The sequence below is a fragment of the Leuresthes tenuis genome, unplaced genomic scaffold (assembly GCF_036924035.1).
Source record: "Leuresthes tenuis unplaced genomic scaffold, fLeuTen1.0.hap1 SCAF_19, whole genome shotgun sequence".
NCBI lineage: Eukaryota > Metazoa > Chordata > Actinopteri > Atheriniformes > Atherinopsidae > Leuresthes > Leuresthes tenuis.
The window spans coordinates 10,304,520-10,322,558 of record NW_027325373.1 but is presented as its reverse complement, the minus strand read 5'-3'; the positions used below and the strand labels follow the sequence as shown (position 1 = coordinate 10,322,558).

At 40.8% G+C, this 18,039-nt stretch overlaps 1 protein-coding gene across 2 annotated transcripts; it reads right to left on the bottom strand.

Moving 5' to 3' along the window:
* Positions 1 to 927: 927 nt before the first annotated feature.
* On the bottom strand, positions 928 to 17,980 carry rbm18 (RNA binding motif protein 18). 2 transcript variants are annotated; one of them, XM_072372037.1, is made up of 6 exons: positions 17,750 to 17,980; positions 15,664 to 15,777; positions 8,734 to 8,860; positions 7,762 to 7,848; positions 4,075 to 4,175; positions 928 to 2,331 (listed from the first exon to the last, which is right to left on the bottom strand). In XM_072372037.1, exons 2-6 carry the CDS (start codon positions 15,768 to 15,770, stop codon positions 2,148 to 2,150), a joined length of 606 nt encoding a protein of 201 aa, XP_072228138.1. In that variant the 5' UTR covers positions 15,771 to 15,777; positions 17,750 to 17,980; the 3' UTR covers positions 928 to 2,147. The 2 variants fall into 2 exon arrangements, with proteins under 2 accessions (XP_072228138.1, XP_072228139.1); XM_072372038.1 differs by having other exon boundaries at positions 7,768 to 7,848; positions 17,750 to 17,978.
* Positions 17,981 to 18,039: the final 59 nt, after the last annotated feature.

Below are 18,039 nucleotides of genomic sequence, written 5' to 3'. Positions count from 1 at the left end.
TTTGCGCATTTGAATAAACATTCCGATTATTTCATTTTCACATCTAGTTTCAGCTGAAGGCCTACACATTTAAACAGACCAATAAGAACGGATCACAACGCAACTGAAAATTGTGAGACTGCATTTATTGAAATCCCAAAACGCACAAAATTGAATGTAGTTTATTCATTTAAATTCGGATGAGAATCACGGCTCAGGTACAACGTTATTTGATGACCATCACTAGAACTTTTACGGCTTAAATAAATGTTATTCACACAAACATCTGAAGTTCTGTACAGGCCGTATTTAAAAGAAGTCTCGGAGACAGAGAATAACCTCATAATTAGATTTTCTTTAAGTTTTATTTCAACCCATCTACGCTGGTCCGTAGAACTGTTGTTTTTCTCGGCCTAATCTTTACGAAGAAAAACAACCAACCAAAAAGCTTTCGTGAAAAAGAAAGCAGCTCAGGCTGCAAAAACTCACGGGATCTTTCCGCGAAAGGCAAGACTCATAATTACAGGACATGCGTGCGCCAACACCGGCTCACCGGGCAATCCGCAAAGATTCCACGAATATGCGCAAAAATCAGTGAGAGACCGTCCAATCAAAAGAAAAAGAAAATAAATATATAATGCATCTCAAAGAAAAGTTCATTTCAACCGAAAACATATTTGAGGCCTTTTATTGATAGTGATTTTACAACATAGAAATTCAAAGAATTGCTTGCTGATGTCAAGAGGTAGGATTTTAATTGTCCCTTTTTATATTAGCCTGTTTCCATCCAGTATGAGCGGATTTCCAGCCCCACTGCTATATGTATAATCGGGTGGTAAACCTGCTTGGTTGGTTCCCAGAAAGACTGATGTTGCTGGTGAGCAAATGTATCCTCCAGACAACCAAATTCAGATTAAAAAAAAAAAAAAAAGAAAGAAAGAAAGAAAGAAAAAAAGTCTGTTTTCATTGGCTCATACTGCATGTTCAACCTGAAAGGTGGGGGGAGGGGGGAGAAGGGGGGGGGGGGGGGGGGGTGAAAATACCATGTTGAACTATGACCACAAAATGGAATCAAAACCAAGCTAGATAAGAGATTCTTTTACTTGAGCGGTGTGAGGACCAACCAAAAGTGAATTAATCAATTAATTACAGAGTATAGGAGACTGTACACATTCTAGATTTCATGTAATATTCGTTATATAGGTGGGAAAGAAAACTGAACATCAAAAATGCAACAGTAGCCGAGGTTGTCTGCCCATTGTAAACAGCGTTGCCATGGTAGGTTTGTGTTCACGGTTTTCTTTTTAATAAATTCAGTAAAATTTTGAGAGCTCCTTAGTTGTGATGAAGGTGCATCAACTTTTATTGGATAATCCTTTTAATAACAGCATCTGGTAATAAAAGGCTTGGAGCAGGTCTGGCAAGTTTATATCTACAACTTATGTTACTATCATTATAGGTATGGTTATTAAACTTTAATTGAAATTAAAGTAATGAGATCAGAGCCAAGGAAAATAACCAAAAATATGCACATGAAACAGATGTTGGTAAAAAGAGGGGGACAGTAGGAAGTGACCACACAAACACACAAATAAAGTTTAAAAGAAAAAAAGAAAACCAACTAAACAGAATATTGGAACAATAAGGGTCACTATGTGGCTTGTGGCCCTTTTATTTTAATTCTGCTTATACAGACCAGTGACAAGTCTTGAAAATAAAGCCGGACCAAAAAGTTAGGCTTCCAAAAGAAAAAAAAAATGGTTTAAATAAGGTGATCTGCAACGAAGAAGGCATGTCAAAAACAACAACAAAATCAGCATTTAGACTCCCGAACAACAACATTTGAGCTGTGCATCATGTGACTTACAGCTCCATGAATAACCTGCTCAAGTGACAAAGGAGACAACTTCCACAGCAGTCGGGTACAAGCCATATGTCCGACTACGTAACAGCGATGGTAGGGTAGCCTGAATCAACACGGAGGGGGAAAAAGCACTTTCAGGGCTTCACCATGATCATCATTAAAGTCCGGCTGTTGCTCAACTTCCAAATCATCTACTCCCATCTCAGGTGTGAATAGTCTAGAGAAAAGACTGTCTGTGTGAAGGTGGGGGCTGAGGTGTTGTAAACAGGGACAAGGAGGGCTCCAGAATAAAAGGGAGGATGGGTCATCTCCTAAACCTGCGGAAGGGCCTGCTCTGGTTACTGTGGTGCGATTTCGAGTAGGGCTCCCAGCGCTTCTTCTCCTGCGGTTTGTTGTAAACGTAGGCCGAGGGGCCAGAGTAGTTATCGTCAGGATTGTCCTCCATCATCTGGAGCTTGGCCTCGATGGCACGAATCTTAGCACTGGTGCTAGAGGGGGGGGGGCAGAGAGGGAAGATTTTAACAGTGAGGATGAAGAGGGAAGGAGAGGATGAAGGACAAACTCAGTGATGGACAGACTGAGCTTTTGGCTGAGGGGTTCGGAAAAAAAAAAGAGCTATTAGCACTCTTAGTGACAGGCGGAATGAAGCATAAGCAAGAGATCAACAACTGCATGAGACAGCAGAGAGAAGCTTTTATTTAAACGGTGAAACAGAATATGGAGGCGCAAGTGAGAGAAGATGGCAGGAAAAATTGTAGTGCTTGAGAGGGGGAGTGAAGGAGGGAATGAGTAAGTGTGTGAGCGAAGTATCTAAAAAGCAGTAGAATGAAAGAAGAGTGGGGGAATGGGGGGGGTTAAGTGTGCATTTCCTCTCTTGTGCTGTGTGGAGAGAATGATGTTGTGAAGTGAAGTTTACACTAGAGGCAAAGTGTGCAACCTTTTCCACAGAAGAACCTGATAGCTGACAGTTTTCTACTCACACAGCACTGTATTGGTTGGAGTTGACACATACACCATACGCTGACCTAACAGAGCAACATTTGCAGTGTGTGTGTGTGTGTGTGTGTGTGTGTGTGTGTGTGTGTGTGAGAAAAGGGGCTGCGAATGTAGCCACATTAATGGAACATCTTGGAATTTGCTTTGACAGTACTTCAACACTTACACCCAGATGGTTCTGGAGCCAAAGTGTGGGTCCAGCTGTACTCAGATGAACTCAGCTTGAGCTGTGGTGAAAGCAAAAAAGCCCACCAGTTCTCTCGTTACAACTTCAGGGCCCAAGCTTGAGGACAGTGGGGGATATGTTAGCGTATTTGTGCTGCCTCAGTTAAGTCTCAGTATGCTGAGGTGGCATCTGACCATGTCTGAGGTAAAAGAGTTTGAGCCTGGAAATTTTCCACCTGGCCCACTGCACAACATGAAGTGAGTTTGGAGGTTAGATTCTTGGGTTTTAAAAGATTATAGAAGTTTTTATAAACAGCCACTAAGTTCAGATGCTTAAAGCAAAGTGATACCTTAACAATGCTTGTACTGTGCTAACTTCCCACTGAGCAATTTAATGGTTCAGAGTTGTCTTTTAGTTCTGACTAAAACTATTTAAAAGGGAGTTTAGTGGAAGGGAAGCTGCCTGCACCTTTGCTTTGATTCAACATGGTTTCATTGGCTAAGTTATGGAGTAATAAGACAAATGATGACGTGTGTGGGGCTCACACCCATGACCTTTATAATGAAAACTTTATTAACCTTATCAAGCTAACTAGCACTTGTTGAACAAATACACACATTGCATGCTTAATTTGCTAAAATTGGAGGGAGGCTACCATAAGCCTGTCCAAATAAATTCACCATGCAACACACAATAAAAACAGCATGTCAATTCACATGTACATTCATATGAATGGTAAAAATAGGCTGTTTTTATTTTAGTTTAACGGTCGTTGAGTAACTAGTGTTTGCAGGCTTAGCAGACATGAAAAGCCACCAATCAAATGTCTTTTTTTTTTTTTACAGTTTACTTTAAAGGCAGGGGCTTTGAAATGTGGTCACAACAACGCTATACATAGCCAAGAAATCCTAAATTGGGGCTGAAGCAGGGGCGTGATGATGAAATAATGTCTTTTGCTGGGTAAATTTATAGTGAAGCAGCGTCGCATCGTGAGTAAACATGCTCAAGTCTGAGAAGAATTTAACAGAGCAAAAAGTTCAAATGGTAAATATGTGTGAATGATGCCAACCTGAGGTGGCTGGTCGTTATGGATCCTGCCTCTGCTGAACCACTGCATGAAGGTTCCAGGCTTGGCGGCATCGTCTTGTCATTACGGAAACCTTCGAATCTCTGTAAACGGTAAACAGTGAGCAAAAAAAAAAAAAAAGAAGAGAGAGACACACAGATGGAGGGAGACAAACAAAAGGAGTAAAATAACAAGCAGAGCAAGAAACGACACACATACACACAAGGACAGTCACAACGTACATCAATAAAAAGAAGCTGTCAGTGAGATTGGATAAGATTAACAAGGAATAATATCAACCTGACATTAAGAAACAATAAATACAGACAGCAATTCTCTGGAGAGCCAAATTGAGTTCTCCTCCGCAAATATGAGTATCATTAAACAGTTGAGCTGATGCTGTTTGTCTCTGTTCGAGCAGACAGTAACCAAGCAGGACCGTGTCCAGCTCATAATCACACCCTAAGGGATGAGGGAGGATAAAGTGGGACCAGCTGACGAGCAACAACCAACATCTGCACTCATTCCTTTCAAAACCACCTTCCAAACATCTCCAACAGCCAACACAGAGTTCTCGTAACCTGTGGAGAAAAAACAAAAAGGAAAAAGGAAAAAAAAAGAAAGCATAGGTCACATGACTGCTATAATAATCTCCAGGGCTTGTTGCAGCAGCTTCCATTAACAGAAATATAATGCTTAGAAATCATCTGACAAAGCTGCAGTTGACATAGCTGGAACAGAATCAGCTGCAGTGACATGAGCGCACAAACGCATACACACATTTTTACATACTGTCCCATGACATAAACAACACGTATAGCCAAGAATAAGCGTAAAACAATGACCATTCCACCAGCCAGGACCCTTCCCTTCCACCTATTCCTAAAGGCATGTGGGCGGAATGCACATAGATCTGCATAGAGCCAGTAAGGCCATACTGAACCAGTAAACAATCAAAGGCCTACGTAATGGGAAAGCCATCACAAAATGATTCTAGTTGTTTGGTTAAACCTCCGTGTTATAATGATCTCTCAGCAATTTCAGCAGCTGATGCAGAATAATGAGAATGAGAATAATGTTGCCTGCTCTGGCTGGTGGAGCTGACATATCAGAGCAGACCTGGTAGGGACTGGGCTCCTTGGTTAAATATGCAGAAGCTAACAGACTAGCTGTTTCATGGGAACTTGTAATAATGTACAAATTCTCATGTAATAACTAATATAATACAGATAGAATTTTTTTTTTTAACTTGTTGATTATCTAATCAATCACTTAAGATCTTAAGTGTCATAGAAATGTAATTGAATTGGCAAAAAAGTAAGAAGTGGTACAATTTTTCTTAAAAAAAAAAACAACAAAAAAAACTTAGTTATTGATTCCTAACAAATCTGTCCACTTCCAAATAGGACGTGTCAAACAAAAAGGTTGAACCATGTAATGATAAATGTGAAATAACACTAATAAATATGGTCCCGAACTTCAGAAAAACTTCATTAACAGATTTAAATATCTTATTGTGATTGGTAATAAGAGGCAGCACAGAAGTTTCCTCACAGCGAAAAGTTTCCCCAGTTTGAATCTTTGTGGAATTTGCAGCTTCTCCTTGTACCTGCGCGGGTTTTGGATATTACAGCTTCCTCCCACAACTCAAAAATACACAGATTAGGTTAGCTAGTTATTGTAAATTCACTGTAGGTATGGGTGTTGTTCTTGGTTTTCTCCCTGTAATGGAATAGCGACCAATCCCGCCCGATGGTAGCCGGCCTCGGCCCCACCCCCCCCACGATCTTGAACAGGTTGAAGCGGGTATAAAAAATGGCTGGATTATCAATAAGACTTTAGAGTAATACTTAAGGTTAAATAAAACCTTATGAGAGCGATTTGCTCTCTCCTAAAGGTGTGTAATAAAGTCAAGTTGTGGGGGTTAAATGGTGCTTGTCTTGGACTCACTGATACCAGGGTGTCACTTCTGGATTGGAATCAGTGAAGACAAACCTTTACAAAGCTTTTATAATAAAAACTGACTGTGGCAAAAATCACAGGCCAGTCCCCTCGAGTCCCCTCCAACACCAGAGGTACCAGGGCAACACTTCAACATAAGGGCTTGGATCTTGTGTGGCTTCTTTAAACAAACATCGGCTCATTGGGTTGGGGGGGGGGGGTCTGGAACTAAGTCAACACTATGATCTGAGTCGCTATAAAGAAACACAACCTGTGAAATCCCTCCAGGGTGAAACCACTAAGAAAAACATTTTCAAGTATTGACTCAGTTCATACTTTAGAATCTGGTGTGATGACTTAACATGCCATAGTGAATGCTTTTGATGCTATACCTGCCTGCTGGGCACATTTGATTACAATGATTCATAAACCTCCAAGCTTTTCCCAGATTCTGAGCAATATAAAGAATAAAATGAGTAAAAAAGAGGTGGGACAGCTGAGCTCTTTGGCGGCATGCTGAGTGCAGATACTACCATAAAGCAATCATGGAGAATAAAACAGATCGCTATGGGGCTGTGTCTACCAGGGCAGTGTCACCGGGGAATGTAGTATCATGTTGTTGTATATAATCTTTATTTCAAGTGAAGGATCAAAATACAGCATTTAAACCCATGCTGGCATGTCCATTGATCAGTTTGCTTTGTTCTGTGGTGTCACTGCTAGCAGTCTGGACACAATTACAAAAGGCAAGTCTAAATGGCAGCTAAAAACATTAGAGACCAAACTCCAGCTCTGAGCAGTGTGCACGCTGGCTGCAAATTGCAAGAGGTGAGGATGGGTGGGTGGGTGATTTGCCCCTTGAAAGAGCATCAAAACCAGATGATAGTGAACATCAGAGGTCACTCCATTCATGCAGCACAACATCTAAAAACCCATTCATATTACATGTGAACTAAAGTCAAACATGAGGGAACAGCACAGCGAGGACACTTTTTGTAAGCTAAGTAGTTACATCGATTTTTTTTTTTTTTGGCATTTGAATCATCCAAAGTCAGAACGGACTAAATACATCTGGGATGAAACCATCTAAAATTGTGTATTTGTGAGAGTCAGCTGCTATTTTTGGTTGGAATAGTGGACGTAGCCCAGTTCCTATGAATCTGTGAGCAGATTTATCTAACAGCGTGTTGTCTAAGAGGCGGCAGGGTTGACCTTCACCTCCCTCGACCGTATCTTTGTGCGCATGTGTGTGTGTGTGTGTGTGTGTGTGTGTGTGTGTGTGTGTGTGTGTGTGTGCGTGCGTAGGGCGTGAGTCGTCTCTATACAGGATATCCCTTCATCCTTCGTCAGCAGGCTGTCTATTGTTCAGACACAGGCATAGGTAGCGCTGGCATTTCTGTGCTCTCTGTAAATAAGCTACAGCAGCAGTAATATCAAAAAACTTAACTGATGAAAAATACACAATCATCATATCAAACAAAGCAGATCCAAGATCTGCTTTCATCAGTGCTCTTCATCTTAAGTCTAACTGTTTTTCTTTGGGTCTCGTTTCTATTTGTGTGGCAACAGGCATCGTGTTCGCTTCACTTTTCTCTCTTAAAGTCAGAAATTCCACAGATTTAATGCCAGCAACGGCTATGAATCTAAACCTTTGGTTTCAAATGCACATACTGTCTGCAGCCACAGTCAATCATTCATGTTTTATTTTTTAGAAGTTTGTGTACTGTATGGATTGAGCTTGAGACTTACCCTCACCTGAGCGTGCGCCCAGCGTACAACCAGCTTTTTGGACAAAGCCAGCTTCCCATTTAAACACTGGATCGCCCTCTCTGCTTCCTGCAGACAACCACAGAGAGAGAACATCAGCAAGAGAAAAAAGACAGAGTCTTTAAAAAATGTTTCTAAAAACCAGACGAGTTAATTGCATCAAAGTAATTAAATCATTAGAGAGAGAAGAAATTATAATAGATGATGATGGGCCCTTCTGCCTGCAGAGGGCCATAACTGAGGTGTGTGTGCCTCTGTAGTTTGGTCTAATCAAATGCATAAGTGGCTTTGATGCTAAAAATGTACTAATGAAGTTCTTCATCCAACTATATCTACACACAACTGTGCGTAAGTGTGTAAGACAAACACTCGCTTCCTCTGTATAATCCTGTTGGGAGGGTTTCATATCCCACTGACAGACACTAGCGGTGCAACTAGATGCTTATCATGATCCCCAGGCACACTCAAAAGCAAATACTGCCTGCTGAACCTGTGAAGCTGAGCTCACTCCTCTTAAGTCCTCTTTTATTTAATTTTTTTTTTACCCTTTTTCTTTTTCTTGGTCCACTTCAGTCAGACATACAAAGAAGTTCTGACTGCTCATTCTTGTACCATTTGTGGATGTCTCATTAAGTTTGTTGAACAATTCTAATCTGTTGAATCATATTAAAATCAATGAGGGGTCCTCCTGTGATATAATATAGAGCGTCTGATTGTAATAGTTCACATCAAGGGACAAAATTACTCTTTTTATGCTCTGAGTATGTGTACATAACTTAAAATTACTGCACCAATTTGAGATTATATTTGTGGATTTAGGGTTTTTCCCCACCAAAAAAAATGGTTTTAATCTCTTTTAGTAATCAAAATTTTTATATACAGCACACAAATCTAAGTATGGCAGCAAGAATAATAAAATAAGTGAATTTTTTTTTTTTTTTTTTTTAAACGTACCTCTCTGGTGTTGAAGTTGACAAAGCAGTAGCCCCGTGGTTGCCCCTCCAAAGGCCCAGACTTATGAAACAGGAAGTCAAACTGTTTAACATTGCCAAACTTCTCCAGCAACTTTATGAGGTGATATCTGTTGAGAGAGGAATGGTGCGAGAGAGAGAGAACGCAAAAATGTGTGAGAAATACTTTGGTAAAGTTTCTTTTCAGACAACAAACTTACAGCCCATATCAGGCCTCGACAACATGAACTACGGTGGGACGCCGCTGTGAAACTGTCACGTGGATCAGCTCCACAGGCTCTTTGCCACCGTTCAGTCTGTGAATCTGTCATCTGAGGCTAATGAGAATGACAGCTTTCTCACCTTGACACCTTTTTAGCAGCAGGCCAGCTGGTGTGGCAGGCCAGTGACAGTAAATCTCTTATTAAGACAATGCTGAGGATACAGTAGCAGGACAATGAGGGAATAAAACAAAGGAAGGCTCAAATCCCCCCTGAGCACTGAGTTCTGCACAAACAACCTCCATTGACTGTGCGGAGCTGCTGTGGACTGTTGGACTATGAATGACGATAGAGATTTGCTCACTGAAGAGCTATGCAGCGTGCGTGTTACTGACCACCAGCAGCCATGGGAAAAAATATTTCTCTGAGAGCAAAGAACAGAGCAATGAGTTCAGGGTCACTTGGAGAAGATTTTCACTGCGGTTTCTGTAAATGACCAGAGGCTTGGAAAAATGTTTCCAGCAAACATGTTCTGCTCCTTGTTCTGTCAAATATTGAAATGATATCTTTTACAAATCCACATTCAATTTAATGTAAAAGAACACTAAAAAAAAAAAAAAAAAACTAGAACATTCCTATTCTTTAAGGCTAAAACTGATAGCTGACCAAAGCTGTTGGAGATGTGCTCTGTGTGAATCACTTCATTTCTATTTATAGTCTCAGGCCTCAGAGCACACAAGTCTGGTGTCCCTTAATTGAGTTAAATCTTCTCCCAGGAGAAGGATGAGCAATCTACCGTGTTTTCATGAATAAAATGCTGCATTTGGGTGGAACTTGTCGGACTATGAATAACATAAACTGGCAGCACCTTGAGGAACGAACTATCAAAAAAAATGTCAACAGAGACATTGCACCAGCCCGATGGTGCTCAAAACCCTTCAAACCTCCTGCTGCAACACTTTTAGAGAGATGCTATCTTTAAAATCTATGTATCTTTATGGAGAATGAAAGAGCTGAAAGTACAACACAATTAAAAACTATAGCGTACCGTGTCGGTATTTCTAAAAAACGAGCCGCCACGAAGGAGGAGATAAAAACCATCATATGACCTTTGGGAGATAACATCAGGAGATAATGGATCTCAGGGTCTGAAATAAAAACATATTGCTATTGCCAGTGACATCTGACACAAATCAGGACAAAGTTGTGTCATCGTAGAGGTGATTTGCTGTCAGAGGAGAGCAACTGCTGTTGCCACAAATGATCTCAGGAACAACTAAAGAACGACAGCTGGATGCACTCTACTACTGGGGATATTTGATGATTACATATTAGTAGAGAAACACTAACATAACTACAAATAAATTCTGACTCTCCTACAGCCCTGACGGACCTTTAACTTATGTCACTATCCAAGTCACAAATCATAGAGACAATGAGTACAAAAACAGTGGTGTCTGCCTTGTGTACAGCTGCTTTACAACTCACTTTCATCGCCCACGTTTCTCACAGCACAGCGTTTCTTTACAGCTGTGCTCTCTGTGTTTTCCATCACAAATCAGAATTTGGTATTTGAACTTTTTCCTTGTTATAATTGGCACCGGCTAATCAACTAGGATATAATCAACTAGTTACAAATGTGCAATGGGATCGACCAGCTGTGACACCAATGAGTTTTTCTGAACCCCACACACGGTGGCCAATACTGCACGATTTAATGATGTATGAGGAGTTACTTACGTAACCCAGCCATCATTCATTTTATCATTATCAATTGGTTTTTATTGTTTGTTTTTTGCCCAATTTGATAAGGTTAAGAGCCCCTTTAAGCAGTGAAAAGCAAGAACAAAATAAAACAAGCAAACACCTTCCTGTGTTTATGTTCCGCTGCTGTTACCTTGTGTAACTGTTCAGGCCTCAGAGTGACCTCAGGTGTTGAGGAGAAATTAATGCTGCAGTCTTTTATTGTTCAGGCGCCTGTTATTTTTAAGCCTTAAGTGTTTTTTTGTGCATGTGTGTATGTGTGTCACAGTAAAAGTGGCCGTATGACGTGCTCACACAATTGTGCATTCATGTGTTTGAATGGGACTCAATGCTGGATGCTGAGGCTGGAGAGGGGATTTAAGCAACAGGTTGTACTAATGTCTTCCACCCCTCTACGACTCCCTGGAGGGTTTTATAGGCAAGCAAGAATTTCTGCTTTTCCCAGACAACACCCTGCAAGCCTCCCATGTGGAGATGGCTCATCCTGCACTACACTCACTTACATAGAAAATTCTTTATTGCACTTCATCTGATCAACCATTTTCTCACGCACTGATAGATTAACTTCTGTCTTAGCGCACAACTGCACAGGGGAATCACTCATCAGGAAATGAGAGCACTTTCCTTAAATTTAACTGATTTATTATAGGAGTTTGGTGCGGCTGAGCCAAACACGCTGATGTTAGCCCCCAAGTAAGTCACAACACAGGGAAAATATACATATACATATACATAGTTGTATTTCAGCCAAATACAACTACTTTTAAATTTTGCAACACATAAAGTTTTATCTTGTGATGGTGCTGTACGGCCACATTCTATTGCACAAGTGTTATTTTTGAGAGAGATTATATAGTAGACACTCCAAGAACATTTTTGGATGCTAGCCGGCTGAACCACAATGGGACGCTCCTCATGGGGGCTGTAAAAACCACCAAAGGAAGAGGGGGAGAGAAGGGAGAGGAAAGGGAGGAAAAGGGAGGGAAAGGTGGGCAAAGGGAGAGTAAAGTTCAGGGAGGGGATGTTGACAGCAAGGTGAAAGGTGTAGGAGGAGAAGGATAAGCCAGAAGAAAAGAGGAGGTGAGAAGCCAGGTGAGACAGATACAAGAGCTCAGAAGCAGAGAGGAGGAAGGAAGGAAAATGGGAGATTCGTGAGTCCAGTCCAGAAAAAGATAAGACAAGAAGTTTGGTCGGGAAAAGTGCAGGTCAGAAGGGAATAAATTTAAAAGAGGAGGGGTTCAGTCTCGACTTTCTGGCTGTGCAGCTACAGTAATGTGACAATGAAAGCCCACACTTTTTTTTGTGTGTATCAGGACAAAATGGAAAAAAAATCCAGGTCTTAAAATTAGGGAAATTCAACGTCAGATGAACAGCAGCACGTGTCATATTCCACTGGGCAAAATGTGGTGGCAGTGTGAAACGACTGGGATCACCCCATGACTTTAAATAGTTGTTCTAAATTGAATAATAGTTTATCACTCCCAAAAAGGAAAATTATTTTCCGTTTGATTTTGGCAGTCTCTCATAGTGTTGTGGAGGAATTTTGGCCCAGTTTTGTTCTTTACAATGCTGCTTAAGTTGAGCGAGGTTAGTGGGCATTCATGTATGCACAGCTCTCTAATGGTCCCGCCGCAGCAATTCAGTCGGGTTGAGGTCTAAACTTTGACTTGGACCATTGCAACACTGGTTATTTTTTTCTTTTTCAGACATTCTGTTGTAGATTTGCTGCTGTGTGACCCAGTTTCAGCCAAGCTTTAGCTGTCGGACAGATGGCCTCACATTAGGCTCTAGTATATTTCGGTATACAGAAGAGTTCATGGAGGACTTGATGACAGCAAGGTGCCCAGGTCCTGTGGCTGCAAAACAAGCTCAAACCATCATCCCTCCACCCCCGTGCTTGACAGTTGATATGAGGTGTTTGTGCTGATATGCTGTGTTTGGTTTACTCAGGTCATGCTGCTGTGCATTATGACCAAACATCTCGACTTTGGTCATATCTGTCCAAACGACATTAGTTCCAGAAGTCTTGTGGTTTATTGAGGTGCACCTCTTCAAACCTAAGCTGTGCTGCCATGTTCTTTTTAGAGAGGAGAGGCTTTCATCAGGCAACCTTTTCAAACTATCCAGACTTGTTCAGTGTTTTTCTAAATGTACACAATATTAATGTGAACCTTAATATTTAACATGCTAACACAGACCTGTATTGCACATTTGAGGTGACTTTGCTGGTATTTCCAGTCCTTGGAACTTTGGCAGCTCTTTTTGAATATTTCTAAATTTCACGTTTCTAAGTGGTCTTATTATGGTCTTAATGGCCTTTTCTGATTGGTGGGCAGAAACAGTTGCATCTCTAACATAATTTCTGACGCCTTTCGTTGTCTCCACTGTGCCAACACACACCTGAACGCAAGCTGCCAAAACATCTGCTTTTACAGGAGTGCTCACACTTGCTGATGGTCAATCACTAAAGTGCATTTGATTAGCAGTACCTGGCTGCTGATAAAATTGTATTTAGTGTGCTTAAGTTTTCACATACGGCCTCTGCATGTAAAATAAATAATGGCAGAGTGTAACGTGTCATGTGTCGCTGTTCATCTGAGGTTCTCCTTACCTAATTTTAAGACCTGGCAAGGACCACACAATTCTTTTCAAAACTATGTCCTGATAACATAAAACTTTAGAACTGAAAGAAGGTGGACTTCACATAAAACGCTCAGGCAGGAGAATTCCCGGTCCACAACTTCACATGTAACACGAAGTCCAGGGAGAGAACAAAGAAAAAGAAGGTGATGGATTACTACCAAGCAGGCAAAAGTGCAAAAGCATGAATAAGTGGTGAAAACTCCAGTTCTACCTGCTTTGCTTCTGCTTTGTGAGATGTGCGAGGAAATAACGGGGGAAAAAAACAAGAGCAAAAAACAGACTGTGAGAAGAAACGTATCATATTACTTTATCATTTAAAGGAGTCTTTGTTTTTTCAAATGGTTGCTATCGGCAACAGAATGAAGGACACAAGTTTATCTTTAAAAATCCCATATTAGAATGTCTTTTTCCTCATTTTGGAGCCCGTCATTGGAAAATATGAAGCCAGCTGAAACCTTTTCTTCTTTCTTCCAGCAAGAAAGCTTGTAAAAACGCTTGTAATTAATCATAACTACATGCTGGCTGAAACGTATTTGTCTCGTAGGCAGTACATTATAAACAAAATTAAATGCTGCCTTCTTACATCATCACATCTGAATATTCCTAATGTTTCACCCCGACCAACCAGAGCAGAAATAGGTGGGATCAAGCTTCATATGATGCATTCGTACAAACAGATTTTGATCTGAGCAGTTTGGGGTCTGGGTCAACGGTTTGCTTTCTCACTTGGGATCCTTACCTAAACACTTATTGCATTGTGCCCGAGCACATTGTTCTTCTGGGGGAGGGTGCTACCATTCGGAAGTGCGGCTGCCATGTGGGGGAGGGCAGGGTGCTTGGTCTGAAACAATATTTAGGTACTGTAGGTGGTATGTGTCAAAGCAACATCCACATAAATGCCAGGACCCAAGATTTTCCAGCAGAACAAGATGCTCAGAGTTACTCACTTCACCTGTCAGTTTTTGGGACCCATGTGTATTCAAAGGATGCTTTTTTTTTTTCTTTCTTCAGAATACCTGAAAATATGGAAAAGTACAACTGCAAGAAGTCAAAATATCATTTAATTACTACAAGTCAAGTGAAAGTATTGATGTACTGATTTGGAAACCCTCTTGTTAAACACATTTTTCAATGATTTCCTTAGCTGAAACAGAATAGTTATTATCTATTTCAAATTCTGAAACAAATGTATGTTTGGTGATGTGGGCTCGTGTAATCAGAATCAGAATCAACGCTACATTCCTACTCAACACTGAGTTTGGCTGACCAGGACAAACAGAGAGGGTCCTGCGTGTTCCATCCTGGAGCTAATTAATCTTCCCAATCAACAGCAGGGGCCACGGGCATTTCTCTTGTTTTCCCTCCATACTGTGAAGTGGTGGACTATTTAAGAAGAAGTAGAGCAGAGCAGGGGAAGGGGAAGGAAACGCCTGTCTAGACGCCCACCAGAACTGCGGCCCGTACATTCTCCAGCAGCCCCCATGGGCGCACAAACACACCCCTCACCCTGAAAATATACCTTCCCTCCATCCCAAAATACGTGGGGATGTACTTATCAATCAACAGCACACACAGCCTTTAACACATGCATCACAACCAAAGAGGTGTGTGATGGGAGTGTGTGCGTGCGTCTGATGACGTGAGACAGACCAATGATGTTCACAGACTTCTGTATGTTGAAGCCTGCACCTCCACCAGCTGCCACCCAAACTTTAACTGTGCATTTAGACATGCTTACACGCACATGCACACACACAGGCAGCTACGGGTTGACACGGAGAGAGTAAACAGGGCAGGTGAGTGAGGAATGATGGCTGCTCCTTAGCAGAGCAGGTCTCCGCGCCTCACTGCCTCTCTTTCACACACCCAGCCCTGTCTGTTCTGTCTCAGCCTTTGACACACTCACACACAACACACACTGTTAATTAATCATACACGCGCATGTTGCCTCTCTATGAGTCAGAGCCACGTAAGTTGAAAACCAATGCCTGAGGTTTATAACATGGGCTAAATTATAGCAACTGCTAACATCAACATGAAAGGTTGCTCCCCATTCAGCCATTTTTTCAATGCCAATAGTGGTTTATACGATGTTTATACTTTTACTCTAGTTATCTGAGATTTATCCCTATTAAATGTGGAAAGTATACATGGATAACTTCTTTTTCAACCAAGAGCCTTATAGTCATTGAGTGTCACAACATTAATGTATAAAATCAAGATGGATGACATGGAAGAGCTGAACCTCTTTCTAAATGTGTGAAGAAAACACGAGCCTGGTAGAAACCAGAGGTGGATTTACTCACTCTGTGATTTTGGGATCGATGTTACCAATCCACAAGCGGTTTCCGTCATGAGCCATGCTCTCTGAAATAATAGAGGCATTTTCCACAGTCTCTGCGGCAGACGACATGTGTTCTCTGCGAGAAGCAAGAATAAAAGAGTTGTTTCCCAGGAAAAGGCAGAGGAAAATGCACATCTTGTAAATATGACAGTGTGGAACTGTTGGAACTGACAGCAACTATATAAACACAAAGAATCAACCGTCACAGAGGACAACAATAAACAGCACAAAAGTAAGATGTTGATTTGGTGACGGTAAAATTGCATTATGGAGAATTTCAAACAACTTCAACAACAGAAAACCAGCCACCAATTTGACCACGAACATTCAAATCTCAAATCACACCAGTTCCCTGAAATATACCTCCAGAACAATAGATAGATTAGGCAGTGCTGCTTGTATACATGGATACTGTTAATATCATGCAAATATCCTAATTTTGCAATGAAACATTGGGGTTATGGTTAGGACATGGAGAAGAACAGAGCAGCATCACTTACTAATTTGATCACTTGCTCTGTGTGATGAGAGCAAAATATCTGAAAGCTATCACAACATCTCAAATCATCATCTTTAGTCTGGATCGATAGACGAGTACTGTTCGAACACAATGCTGCCCCGAGCAGCTGATTCAACTACATGACTTTCTCTTTAAAGATAAATTCAGATTAGCAGTTGCAACTCTCGCTGTCTTTTGCTCAAGTTGGGAAAGGAAGATTCACATTTCACAGAGTCAAGTTTTATTTTCTATGCAGCTACAGTTTCACACAGAGTAGCTATCATTATGCCAGAGTAATGGATTGTGTCCAGAAAGGTCTACTCAAGTAAATACTGTATTTTCCTGTGACTTATCTGTTTTCACATGCGGACATGCATCGCAGAAAAATATTAAACAGCAATAAAAGTTTTTCTGTCATCAAATGTAACAAAAAAATCTGATCCATGATGGAGTAGTCGGGTCACGCCATGAAGGAAAAAATTAAAAAAGGAGGTTGTTAATATAATTTTTCTCCCTTCCCGCCCCCCCTGAAATTGCCAGATTAAAGTCAACTTGCAGAGAATAATGTTACATTGTTAAGACTACAGCCAATGTGTTGAAAGAAAAACCTGAAGTACTATTTCAAAGTAGTGTTGAATTAACAGGAATAAAGTTGGCATCCACTTTAAAGATTAATTCAGACAAAAAAAAACATTCAAGATAGAGATAAGCATTCAGATAAACATCAAACAGGCACAGGCCAACTGAATTTTGAAGACAAAATGCCTTGTTTTTGTCTGGTCATGTACTTCAGAAAAGGTTTTAGTCACAAGGGAATTATTTCTCTTTTAGCACAGAAACATAGGAGAGTAATGAGAATTAGTACTCTAAAGAGAAAATATGGGCCTGTTAAAAAGCAGAAACCACACAAACTTGGAAGATGTTTGGAAGATGTATTCCTGCAAGCTGACAGAGCTCAACATTTCAACCTTATTCATTCTTAAAATGAAATATATATATATATTATTAAAAAAATATTGTCAATGTGACCGTAATACGTAGCTTTTCACTCTTTTCTGATGTTTGGATTGAACACACTGAGGTTTAGACAAAATGACACATATTATTAACACTACCTATAGCACAGAGGTATAAATCAGTGATTGTTTAAAATCTAAAGGGCCAATAATTTAAAATACATAATCTATTCGAATGAGAAACAGTCTGGATCCAAATGAGATGATAACGTTGAACAGAATCAGGAAATGATGGACAGCGAGCTACTTTTACCTTGTTTTGACACGTTTATATGCTGTCATAAATCCTGAGTTTGTGTTCAAAACTTGAAAAAGGAAGTCAGGGTTCACAACTATGAAAAGTTGCTGCTAGCTAAAGTTGCCTTAGCTAACGACAGACTGACTGCATACGCACTATATCATGGTGTCTCATGCCCAACCAGCCTCGGTCCTGGCAGTAAGACTTTCTGTTAAAATTAGGTAAATCTAATCGAAACCATCCGTTTTAAACCAGCAGTGAATTGTAGCATCTAGCTTCTCTCATATCCGTTTACCTCGTTATGTCAAACTTCCTCTTCGGTAGCGACTCCTTTGACTCAATGTGTGATCGATCCCTCTTTCGGGATGTTTTAGCGACGTCAAAAAGTCATTGTATTCATTTCAAGCACCGATTTACCTTCTATATAACTGATTGAGTTAGCTAGCTCGAAGGAAAAACAGTCGAACTGCTACCACCTGACAACAAAGGCGCAGGATAATGCTGTAAGATGTTTGACTGTCAGCGGAGTCTAGTGAAGGCAGTCGGTTTAATGTTTGGTGTCTCCCGTGTTATCTACCTCCCGAT

Bases quoted from the DNA above. Each gene is read 5' to 3' on its own strand.
- rbm18 (XM_072372037.1), bottom strand. From the start codon at position 15,770: ATGTCGTCTGCCGCAGAGACTGTGGAAAATGCCTCTATTATTTCAGAG. The intron at 8,861-15,663 runs GTGAGTAAATCC...CTCTCTCAACAG, and splicing joins ATCGATCCCAAAATCACAGA to ATATCACCTCATAAAGTTGC. The intron at 4,176-7,761 runs GTAAGTCTCAAG...TACCGTTTACAG, and splicing joins GGGCGCACGCTCAGGTGAGG to AGATTCGAAGGTTTCCGTAA.